At 33.3% G+C, this 12,847-nt stretch overlaps 1 protein-coding gene across 2 annotated transcripts; it reads right to left on the bottom strand.

The window, feature by feature from the left end:
* Positions 1–797: 797 nt before the first annotated feature.
* LOC141612947 (uncharacterized) lies at positions 798–11,900 on the bottom strand. Of its 2 annotated transcripts, none has more exons than XM_074431695.1 (5): positions 11,326–11,900; positions 7,114–7,619; positions 6,270–6,831; positions 5,652–6,178; positions 798–1,406 (listed from the first exon to the last, which is right to left on the bottom strand). In XM_074431695.1, the coding sequence occupies exons 1-5, from the start codon at positions 11,831–11,833 to the stop codon at positions 834–836; spliced, it is 2,676 nt and encodes an 891-aa protein (XP_074287796.1). In that variant the 5' UTR covers positions 11,834–11,900; the 3' UTR covers positions 798–833. The 2 variants fall into 2 exon arrangements, with proteins under 2 accessions (XP_074287796.1, XP_074287802.1); XM_074431701.1 differs by having other exon boundaries at positions 1,201–1,381.
* Between the last annotated feature and the right edge of the window lie 947 nt (positions 11,901–12,847).

Genomic DNA, 12,847 nt, shown 5'->3' with positions numbered 1-12,847 from the left:
CAACCTTCACAGACCCCTAACCAAAACCATCTCAAAAGGCCGGAAAGAGATGGACACAACACCAGCCGGATGCAACAGATAATTTGTGTTTTTTGAGTTATGTTGTAAGCTACTCCCTCTGTCCCGGTCATTTGTTGTCCTTTTTATTTTAAGAATGAACTTGATAAACAATTTGATCATGCACGCTCAATTTGTTCCACTTGTCATTTAGTAATTGACCATTTCTTCTTTCCTTGGTCTTTGTGACAAAATCAAAGGACAATAATTGACCGGAACGGAGAAAGTACTCAATAAAATTGATACTAAATAAATTGCATGTTATAATAGTTATTTGAAAGTTAGCTGTTATATCAGATCAATCTTTAGCCTTAACACCGACGCATTTGTTATCCACTAAGGACATTTGGTCGTCTCAAGTCTTTTGAGAAAGGAACAGACGGTCTCACGTAAAATAGGGTGAGAGATGTAATTAGTACTCAGTACAAAATTTGTATACTATAAACATGTAATTTCAATCTATTTTAGTGTGAGAACATCTCTTACAAAACTCTTAAGGAATACAAACTTCAAAATTCACACATTCACAAAATCACTAACTTTACTAATTACCAAGCCATTTATATCACACAATCTAAATACAAAGCTCGGAAAGCTAACGAATAGAGCCATGTCGCCAAAGACATGGAACAAGTTAGGCAAAGTGCCAAAAATTATTGGCGATTCATACGCAATATAATACTCCGTATAATCCTCACATTATATTATATTAGTATAATATTATGTACAAATGATGATACTGAAACTTTAAATGACCATTTTTATTATCAACAAAACTATTCTTTCATGTACGACCACATACTTGGCAAGTGTCGAAGTATCCGACCTAAGATGATCACAGTCCTACAAAAGGGCACAATGGTTAACATGACAAATCTCTTGTGCATGAGAATGATGAGCAAAGTGCAGGCAACACAAGTGGAGATAGCAATGGCAGGCACAATTAATATTGTTGTGACATATAAACCCGTCATAAATGCCACAGTTGTTGCATGAAATGAAGTTTGTAGTAAAAACACACCTACATCTAGGAGAAAGATTGACTCCCCTTTGTGACCTGTTGTCATGATCCATAGGAGACAAAAGAGAACCATCATGGACGAGCACATTGCCACCACGTCAGCCACAAGGAACACCTGAAACACCGCCTTTTGTAGGAGGAGCGGTGTTCCATTACTGCTGTCTACTCCGCCGGGTACAGTGAATGCTGCAGTGAATGTTATCGTGGCCAATAGAGCTGCTACTACCCCTATTGTATTTGCATATACTTCGATCTTGGTTGTTGGAACATTGTACAAACTTCGGTGTCCAAGTAGCAAATTCCCTTTCATGAAGAGGGATTTCTCAAGCTAGGTTCCCACACAAAAATCAAAATATTACATTTTAAATGGAAATTGGAAAACAAAATGGTTAAAATCAATCTACCTCACACATGTATTGACCGAGACACAAGGTCAATGACACTTCTCATAAGAGGGAGAACGTGCTGCTAAAATGTTATGAGGTATATTGTTTTGAATTCTACCTCTGCAAAAGATTCATATTTCAAAGAAAAAAATAGACCATGGACATGCTGTAGGAGTTTGGTGTTAACAAAGAAAGACCTTTGTTTTTAGCATGAAGCTTAATTTCATCATGGCTCAGGAGTCAGGAGTTTGGTAGTAACCACTAACCAGACCTCGCAAAACCAACCCGTTCCAATTGACCCGACTAGAAAAGCCTGACTCGAACTACAACTCCCGGATTGACCCTACCCGACCCGGAACTGACTCGAGTTTTGTTGACCCGGAACTAACCCAATCCAAACCACCCCACCCGAAAATTACCAGACAAAAATCTCTTACTACTAAGAGAATAAAAATTATCAATAGTTTTCCCTCCAAAATAATCTAATTAAATAAGGAAATAAGACTTTATTTTTAATTAAATTAAATGATTATCCTTCAATTAATATAAAATCTTTTAATCATTATAATCTTTTTTTAACTAAATTATAATCTTTTAATTAAAATAAAATAATATTGATATAAATATAAAAATTCGTATATGAAAAACCAATAAATTATATTACTAGTTTTGTATAAAAAAATTACCACGCCTAATTCATACTCCTTCCTAGCCACTATTTTCTACCCTATTTCCTTAAACGGATTATTCAGGTTTTCTTCTCCTTTTTTAATTTGAAAACTTTTACTCTTATTTTATTCATTCTTCTCTCCTATCACCAAACCCCACCCAACTCTTTTACTCATATTTTATTACTTTCCTTAATGTTTTGGCCCCACAATTTCTTATTTAACTCATAATTATTCATACCCCTCTCTTATCATCAAATCACACCCAACTCTTACTCTTATTTTATTCATCGCCTTAATACCCGTGCCCGCAAACAAAGGGAAAAAAAATAGAGACTAGGAGGGAGTATTAAAAAATATATGAACAGATATTATTAACGGAAAATTCACGTGTTACCCTCGAATTTTGCGATTTTGTACGTGGTACCCAACTTTTTAAGTTTGTGCACACAATATCTTTGAGATTTGATTTTCAAGCACAACACGCCATTTTTATCGTTCTTAAAATTTTCAATTGAGCATAAATCATAAACCAAAAATCGGAATTGACTAATTTTTTTTTCAAATTGATTATCTCTTCGAGATCTATAAATTGATAAAAAGAAAATGAACATTCGGAAGTTTATCATCGAAAATATGGCTGATTTGATATTTCAGCCGACAATTTTTTTTCATGTCAAATCGTATATTATGACGAGATAATCATTTTAGGAAAAAAAAATTGGCCGATTCTGAATTCCGGTCTCGGAGTTATGCGCAATTGAATTTTTTTCTAGCGACAAAAAGGGCATTTTGTGCATGAAAATGAAACGTGGAGGGTATCATGTACACAAACATAAAAAGTTGGGTACCACGTGCAAAATGGCAAAGTTCAAAGGTATCACGTGAATTTTCCGTATTATTAATTTCGTAACGAAAAAATTATTTAAAACTATTTGAGAAAATTTATAAATTAAAATTGTTTTTTTGTGGTAATTTTTTTTTATTAAAATACACATTTTATGAGTTTACCCAATTCTTTTGATTAGTTATCCATTTAAATTTTTCAACCTTATTAAAATATGAAAAATTGATAATGTGTCAATTTTAAATTTATAAATAATATATTATAAACAAAATGATCTAGAAATACCGCGCACGCATGCGCGGGATCTACAGTACACTTAATATTATTTAATTTAAAAGTAAGAGTAAATTATCAATTACATTCACACTTAATTCACTTTTTTCGCTTACTCCAACGTCAATTTTTTTTTTAAAATTACACCCACATTATTTGTTTAGGTTATATTTTGCACCCAAAATCAGTTTCAGACCATATTTCCGTCAAATTTCAAATTTTTTTTGGTTAAAACACTAGATTTCTGAAGATTTTGCCATTACTTCTTTTATTAAGCTTATGTTATTTTCTCTCTTTCCTTCTTTCTTTATCGTATAACCCACATATTTTGTTTCTCTCTCATCTTCCCCAATTTGATTTAAAGAGCTCAGAATCAAGGTAACTTTATCCCCCATTGTTTTTGAATCCATTATGTACCTACAGTATATCCACAACAATTAAGAAATACAAAGATGCGAAAACCTAATTTAAGGCTTAGAAGTTAAAACCCCGAAAATTAGGGTTTACCAAAATTTAACCTAATTTAATGCCCAAAAATTATAAACTTATAAATTAGGGTAAAAAAACATAGAATATTTTCAGAGAAAAGACCAATAATCAATTAGACGACTTAAGCAAAGTTACAAAATTAAAAAGCCCAAGTTAAAAAGTAATTAGAAAAAAAGTGATAGAAGGACAACTTACAATAGATGGGGATGGATGAACAATCTTGAAATTAGGAAGCTCAATATTAGGTTAAGATTTTGACGAAAATTTTGGGGAATTTTTTGGGGGGGGGGGGGGGGGATTTGGGGAAATTTTTTGGGAAAATTAGGTTAGAAGGATGAAATAGGGCAAGTAATTGAAAAGTCACACAAGACTCACAATTATAAATACGGGGGTAAAATTGTCACTACATATATTTTTTTCACCTGAATGTCATGTTGGGTGCAAAATCTAACTTGTGCAAATAATATAGGTGTAATTTTTTAAAAAAAAAAAAAAAAAAAAAAAAATTGACATGGAAGTAAGTGATGAAAAAAAAGTGGACTAAGTGTGAGTGTAATTGATAATTTACTCTAAAAATAAAGAATCAACTATTAAAACTAAACTAAAAAAGTGAGTAATACTAAATGTACCTTTTTTTCTCTTAATCATTACCCGAAAATGACCGAAACCGAAATAACCAGACCCGCTTGACCCGAAAATGACTCGGCTTGCATGCCCTAAAAACAACCTAAACCCAAAACAACTGGACCCGTACTAACCCGATAATATAACAGGTTCGAACTGGTCCGACCCCAATTTAACCCAACCCAAATCCGGCCTGATTAACACATTTGCCTGGGTCTGGTAGTAACTAATTATCATGTAAGAGGTTTTTCATTAACATTATAGACTATGGCACCTAGCTAAAAATTTGTGTAACTAAGTTGATTAATAATATAAAATGGAAATGACAATTGCTTATATTAAATTTTTCTATTGTAAGACGGTGTTAATTACTACTCCGTTAGCTGCAAAAAAAAAATATATTACTACTCTGTTTATAACAAATCGAGAGCTATATTATATCAGTGCAGATACTCTGTCCCATTTCGTGTCTCATTTTGTATCCCATTACTTATTTTATTGACACAAACATTTTAATATATATTATTACCATTTTTATTATCTTATGTATGATATGTCAAGATCTTAAGGTAATGGAATACAGTCAATCGATTAAAAAATACCTAGTACAATTGTTAGATCTGAATACCATATTTATAATGTTTATATAATTAACTAAGTTAATTATATCATATTTATAATGTATATATAATAATCAACACAAATATTGTATGCAATTTTTAGTGTTAGTCATATTTTCATATCATTAGATTGTGCGGGGTGTTTGGTTGGGGGAGTTGGAATGGAATTGAATGTATTTAATCCATTCTAATGTTTGGTTCAGCCATTTTGGAATGGAGTTAGAATCCGGATGGATTCTAAATCCATTCTAACCCCTCTAATCTCATACCCAACCCTTAGCCCAAGGTTCTAACTCCATTCCATTCCAAGGTTCAACCAAACAATATAAACCAAGTATGGGATTTAGAATCCATTTCATAATGGTATGACATTCCAATCCATTCCATTTCTTCCCCTCATACAAGATTGTATAATATTAGCTTAGAATTATTGGTATCTTCTAATTAGCTAAATGTGTGCCTTCCTCTAGTTTGTATTTATACTCATGTTCTTTTATGCAATTGTTAATAATATGAAACCTGTCTCTTAATTCTCTATATTCTATCAGAAAATGAATACCCCACTTGCCCTTCCCACTAGCATTATGTGAGAGGACCCCTATCCATCTAGACGGATTGAATAATCAATATGTTTGGCATGTCTTAACAGAGATCAAAGTAGTTTACCTGGCGAGGAATATATTCAGCTGATCCAAGCAAATTAAAAGAAGAAACACCGTCCTTGTTTTGTATTGACAATAAAGTTTCATATCTGACTGAAGATATCCCATCAAGTTTCGAGTTATCAAGAAAAAATTGTGCAAACCCAAAGTGTTGATTTTTAATAGCAAGATGTAGAGGTGTATTTCCATCATTGTCCTTGCTTTCTATTAGCCTCCTACTAAGATAATTATTATCATCTTGATTAATAAAGAATTTAGATGCTTTGAGAACGTCATCATCGTCATCTGATAAAAAGTCTCGTGCATGACGTCGAGATACAAACAAATGCCACAAACACCTTCCTTTAAAATCAGTAATTTCTAAGCAGTCGGGAAATCTTTCATAGAGTCTTCGAATTATGAGGGGTCTATGTTCCTGGACCCCGATAAGTAGGGGAGTAAGACCATCCTCATCTTGCATATAAGGTAGATCAGCATTTCCGTTGATCAGGGAACTTATTAATCTGTCCAGGACATCACCGTCATAATCACCTAAGATAGTAGTTTTGACAAGTTAGCAGCTTGCATTGACTGACGACAAATATTGCGATACAAATTCTCACCGAGAACATATATACTTTACCTTCATGAAGGGAGATAAGATGAAGAGGGGTCTGATTGCGGTTATTGATGTAGCCTGCCACCTCCACATCCAGTTCCAGCAACTTTATAGCAAATTTGTAATTTATGGCTATAACAGCAACATGAAGTGGTGTGTCGCCTTTGCTATTTTTCAGTCTCCATGGCAGCAAGTGGAGCCCACCTCTGGAATCACCCTCCACCTCTTCTCGTGGCTTCACCAAGTATTTACAAATCAAATCCAGTAACTCTAATGAAAATTTATTGTTCACAATAACGTGAATAGGGGTATTGCCGTTATAGTCAGGTTGACTGATGAGTGAGGGTAGTCTTTGTATCGCTTGTCCGATGAACTCTTCAGCTTCCTCGATTAAGTCTTGGTTGAAATCACGTTGCAATAATATATGAAGGATGTTGCGTCCCTTAGGTGCTTGTGAGACCAAGAAATTCATTCCTAAGGAGTCCAGTTGCTCCATAAGGAATGCCACATTTCCTTGTTTTGCAGCTTCACGTTCTTCTTCTGTCAATTTTCGCGTATGTTCTTTCGGGTTCTTTGTAATTCTCACCTGTTTGTGCCAATGATATGAAATAAAACTGTTGAAATAATTGAGTTGACATTATTATTGGCAATGAGAATCCAGACTCTAGGTTTGAAAATGAAACTTGCAGTGGACCTCAAAACTAATTAATCGATTAATATATTAGGTTAATTTGATTAATTCTAATACTTTTTCCATCTTTTATCTTCTAATTAATTATAGCGGACATACATGTGAACTAAGAAGTTCAATACTCTGTAAAAAAAACACCACCAAAAACGACACAAGTTAGCAAATCAACTCAGTTACCTCTCCAAGTTGGCGAGCCAAAGAACCGGCTGAAACACCACTCTTATTCTTTAAACCAAGATTTGGGGAAGATTCTAAAAGAACTCGAACCATGATAGTATCACGATTTGTAGCAGCAAGGTGCAAGGGTGTATTTCCTTGATGGTTTCTACTATTTCTTACACCATATACTTGTGGAATTTTTAACAACTCCAGGCCTTGCTTGTAGCTTGACACTTGATGGTTTGTTAGAAGGTGCAAGACGGTTTGGCCGGACCTCTCATCATGAACCTCAGCGGCCTCAGGACAGCTAGCCAGCATGACTTTAATGACCTGAATGCAGTAAGCGGGTTCGAGTGACGCAGCTCGATGAAGTGGAGTCGAGCCATCCGTATCTGCCCAGCATGTAACTGAACTTTCTATTTTTAGCAGACGTTCAATGATGGACCATAGATCCTCGCTAGATTGATATACCTTTATGCTTCTACTTGGTGCTTGCGTTTCGGGTATTTGAGATTCATTATTATCTGGATTTCCCACCAAAAAAATAAATATAAAAACGTAGTTGCTCATTCATGTACACACTTTACTCATTCACGGACTTTTTGTCATTTGTTTTCCATACCTTACCCTTCCCCAAAAAACAAAAAACTCTCTAAACACACTCTAATTCTCTTCCTCACAAGATTAATCAATTAATCCGTCAAATTAATCAACTATAGACACTAGTTCTCATCTCGATCGAGTAATAATTTATATTTCCTTTATTAACAATGTTACAAGTAGATTAAACTTTTTTTACTAATGAAATTAGGGTTTGAAGAAATAATTGAAATTTATGGTCGGAGTTTTCATATGGCTATGACTGCGGTGTTAGGCAAGAGGGTAGCCTCTGGTTTGACCGTATAGTTCAGAGAAGTCAATACTTCTTGAACAATTTCCATCGCACTAAAACGTGAGCAATTTGATCGACAAAGAGATGAAGAAATAATTCAGATTGACCATAATACAAAAAAGTTAGGGGAAAGACAAAACAGAAAGAGAAAAGTAGTGACCAACTTCCACAAGAAGATTCGCTGAATTGTCATTAATTCATAATTGAGTTGAGCCAACCAAATCAAAAACATTCATACATCATATCTCTTATAGAGAGGTTATAAACTTGAAGAAGATACAATTCATACTGGTCTGACACAAAGAGTCAAGCTTTGAAGACGATAATATGCGAGGACACAGGAATTCAACATTTCCTACAATGAGATAACTACAAGTGCAGTGCTAAAGATTCGATGTCGATGTCCTTTCAAATAATCATCCCATTCTTTGATGCCATCGTATTCAATTAATTACGGTTCTGATGTGGCTAATCCGGTGAGAGGAGTGGTCCGGTGCAGGGAGGGGAGCCGGCGGTAAGGGAGTCTGGTGGTTTGACAGAGTTGGGTTGGATTAGGAAAAAATGGAAATGGAAAATTATTGTGTAAAAATGACAAGGGTATAATGGTCATTTATGTCCATGATTGAGTAAATCATGTCCATGAATGAGCATCACCCTATAAAAATGGTTGTGTTCCTGCTAGAACCGTAGAATATTCGCCCATCAACAGAAAGTAAAAAAAATAGTTATTCACAATATGAGCATGTTTGGCCCTGAATTTTCAAAAATGAGTTTTTGGTTTTCGAGTTTAATTTTTTAAAAGTGTTCCAAAAACTAGAGCAACAAATTGATGCTTCTATTTTTATGGGTAAAAAAATGGAAATAAAAGACTTGCTGAAAACATATACAAGTTCGGGTATAGGGGAAATGTTCCGTCAGAATTATATAAAAATTCAAATCATACAAAATAACTTCGTCTATCCTAATTCATGTGAAAAAAAAGCCTTATTCGTTACTAGGGGGTGTTTGGTAAACACTAGATTGCAAAAAAAATCAGCATATTTGGGGCTTTTAGCATATTTGACCAATCAATATGCTATTTGGTATGTTTGGTAAATAGCATATTGAAATAGTAGATTGAGGTCGAATCTACTATTTTACAATATGCTGCTCTCCCCAGCATATTCTAACAGTAGATTGGAAAAAAAACCATGTTCACCTTTTTACCCCTTAAAACATATTGATCCTACCTTTATTATAGAATAATTAATTTAGTCAATAATTTATTTATGTCCATATTTGTCATTTTACAAAGGATTAAGATAATCTGCTAATTCAAGTATGCTAATTACCAAACACCTTAAACAAAATCTGCTAATCAAATATGCTAGTCAAACCTGTCAACAAAATCTGCTAATTATAATCTGCTTTTACAATCTGCTTCTGCCAATAATAATCCGTTGTTTACCAAACAAAGCCTATATTTATTTCATAGCTATTTGCATTTGTATTTGTTAATGAGTAGAGTAGATAAGTCAACTATGTCATTTAGTAATACGCTTAGCAGGTTGACTTTCGTAAGGCATGGGTCCTTTATTTTTGCCCAAAACAACCCAGGGTTGGTCCAAAAGGGCTCAAATTATAAATTCGGCCCAATTTAGCATGCCATGACGCAATATTACAGATAACAACTTTTCTGTAGGACCGCCCTATAACATATGACTGACCTAAAAGGAGAAAAATCCAAAGTTTAAATTTTATTATATTCATTATTTAGTTTTATTTTGAATACCCGATATTTTATGATAAATACTGACATATTTAATTATGCAAGTTATTAAAATAAAATATTATGTTATCAAAATAAATTATTTGTTTACAAGTTTATTAAATTATTTAGTTGAGCTTTGTGCTATTAGGCTATTATTTTGCTAAAATTAGTTTATTAATCATATGACGGACTTACTAAGATTCTTTTTAAAAAAAATCAAAACAATCATGTATTTTATTTAAAATTTAAGACCGTAAGATCGTTATCTTCTTAAAATAGATCATATCTATGAGTACATGACTAAGCATCCTAAAATTATTATATTTGTATTTACTTTGCTTTTATCGTGCAATTCATATGTAATTCAGCATTTTTTTTATCAATTGTAAAACTTTAATTAATTAAGCATTTTATTTACACAAATTGTTCTATAAGACTGTCTTATAGCGTAAGACCAGCCAATAATCCAAAAGCCCAAATAATTAACTTATAACTCACCTTTTTAATCAAATAACCAAAAGCCCAAAAAAATTAGTTAATAAACTTATAAAAAAATTATTTTATTTTGATAACCTAGAGTTTTGTATTAATAACTTGTATATTTAAATATGTTAATTTTTATCATAAAATATCGTGTTGTTAAAATAAAATTAAATATAAATTAAATTAAGTATTATTTTTGGGCTTCTCTCCTTTTAGGCCAGTTCTATGGTATACGACGGTCATATAGGAGAGTTGATGTTTTATTTAAGATGCTAGGGGACAATATTTGGCTATTTTTCACATTCAATAGGTCATGAATCCTAGGCCCACACAATATTTAAGATTCTAGGGAACAATATTTTGCTTTATTTTGTGCTCGAGGGTTCATAAATAGGCCCACACATAGTCCCGGCTCAGCCCAGCCCGCATAAACATACTACGCCTCCTTCCATTCCACGTAGGCCCGGCCCCATGAAACATGTCAAGGTTATATGGGAAAGAAAGGAGCAATTTGGAAATCAAAATCTCATGAATTTTTATAATAGTTCATTATATTTCTAATTTTCATTTTCTTATTTTTCTAATAGCCACTAATTAGGTAAACAGCTAGTCTTGCTTGTGACGGGTTATTTCCGTCACAAGCTTGTGACCTCTCATAAAAAGGGGGGAGGCGACAAGGTGGGGCACCCCCCATATACTTCCCCACTCACTTCTCATGGGTCATTTGTAAGAGGAAACGGTATCCGTCATAAGCTTGTGACGGGTATCGCCGTCACAAATGAGAATTTGTGTTAGGTAAAATGATACTCCTTTCATTCCACGCTATTTCAAAAAAACGATAAAACAAAAATGAGTAGGTTTGACAATAAGATAGATAAAAAAAATGACAATTTTAGTTATATTCAGTTGATCATGAATATATTTTATGGTGAAAGTGGTTATATTTGAACCATCTGACAGTTAGATGGAAATAATGTGTCTAAAATAAGAATTAGTCAACCGAAATAGTAGAAATAGATTGAAACAAAATTTAAGATAGGAAGATTTTTTTATTATCAAATGACCGTTAAATCAAAGAGAAACATGTTAAATGAACAAATATTACCATAAACATGGTTTTGGACAGCAAGATGAAGAAGAGTCTCCTTAAAATGATTAGCTAAGCGACCAACATAACCATCCTTGTCAAGCAAATACATGGCTACCGAAAGACTACCATACAGCAGCGCAACATGAGCCGGTGTATTGCCATCCTCATTCATCACCCTCCACGGGAGTACATGGTTGCTAGCATCTGTGTCTCCACATTGCGTTGAAAAGAACTCATAAAGTCGAATGATGACAGCCTCGTCTCCGACCTCAGCCGCAATGTGGAATGGGGTGTTCCCGTGTCGGTTCTGGTCGCATATAAGTGACTCACAAATTGGTATACTAGGGAAGTTATTGAGAGCTGCTTTGATGAAATGGATTTGCTTGTGTTGGGCAGCTACGTGTATGATATTGTTTCTTTGGTATGTTTTTTTCAGCAATTTTTCATGATTTTTCATGCTAAATATGGTTAAGTCGCCATTGACGGCGGCATTATAAACCACCATCTCCATTAAATTCGACATTGCTCGCTTTTTGTGTTTAGAGAGATTAATTTGTAAATTGAACAGTCTATGAATATTACTTCAAGCTAAGGAATGAAATGCGCTAATATAATATGAAATGGTAATTATATTAATTAAATCAAATACGACTTTATATTTTATTCTTGTTATTCATCTGCTACAAACTCTTCGCCGGTTTATTCCCCCCTGCTCATTATTTATTGAATTGGCAATTGAGGCCACTTACAAACTCTGTCGCCTTCATACGCAGCTGCCAATTTACATAATTGTATTTATCAAATTGGCAAAATTGCGTGAAGATAATTTCGAATGGAAAAGGTTACATGAAGATAGAAATAATAAGATGATATTTTCCGCGTTTAAATCATGATACAAATTAGATAATTTCGAATGGACAAGGTTACACTACTCCTCCTATATAATAAAGTTATTCTTTAGTTTTATAAGCTTTCTATGCGATTTAACATTTTTACCTACTCTTTATAATTGTCATCAGATTAGATATACACTTACGGTTATATGAATGAATTCGTTTTTAGAAAAACATCATTGACTTTTAATGCATATATACTTATTGTCTTATATTTCGTCTAGCGTCCATTTTAATTATTTCATTTATTTAACTTTAATTAAAATATCTCTCATAGAAAAAACGTAATAAATGTAATAAATAATTAAGACAGAAAAAAATATAAACTTAGCCTTACAATTATTGACATTATATTAAAAAAAATTGTCATCAATTATTGGACATATTTATATGAGTTATGACCAGAAGTCATGAGAGAAAATAACGCTCGTATGTTGTCGTGCAATACTCAACTCGTTGACTTAGCACAATGTGTGATGCATAGAGCATGGGAATATCTTACTGTCACAAAAACCTATTAGGATCCTCCTCATTTTCCTTTTCTCCATTTCCTCTCACAAATCAATTTAATAATATTAACGCCTCTACACTCTATTAATCATTTATTTCTATACATAAATTATAAACCGTTCAATGTTGACAGA

Source organism: Silene latifolia, chromosome 1 (assembly GCF_048544455.1).
Source record: "Silene latifolia isolate original U9 population chromosome 1, ASM4854445v1, whole genome shotgun sequence".
Classification (NCBI taxonomy): Eukaryota; Viridiplantae; Streptophyta; class Magnoliopsida; order Caryophyllales; family Caryophyllaceae; genus Silene; species Silene latifolia.
This window is presented reverse-complemented; position numbering and strand designations above follow the sequence as displayed.

Coding starts and splice junctions, on each gene's coding strand:
- LOC141612947 (XM_074431695.1), bottom strand. CDS start 11,833: ATGTCGAATTTAATGGAGATGGTGGTTTATAATGCCGCCGTCAATGGC. Junction 6,179..6,269: donor TCTTATCTCCCTTCATGAAG/GTAAAGTATATA, acceptor CTACTATCTTAG/GTGATTATGACGGTGATGTC. Junction 1,407..5,651: donor CTGAATATATTCCTCGCCAG/GTAAACTACTTT, acceptor GTGGGAACCTAG/CTTGAGAAATCCCTCTTCAT.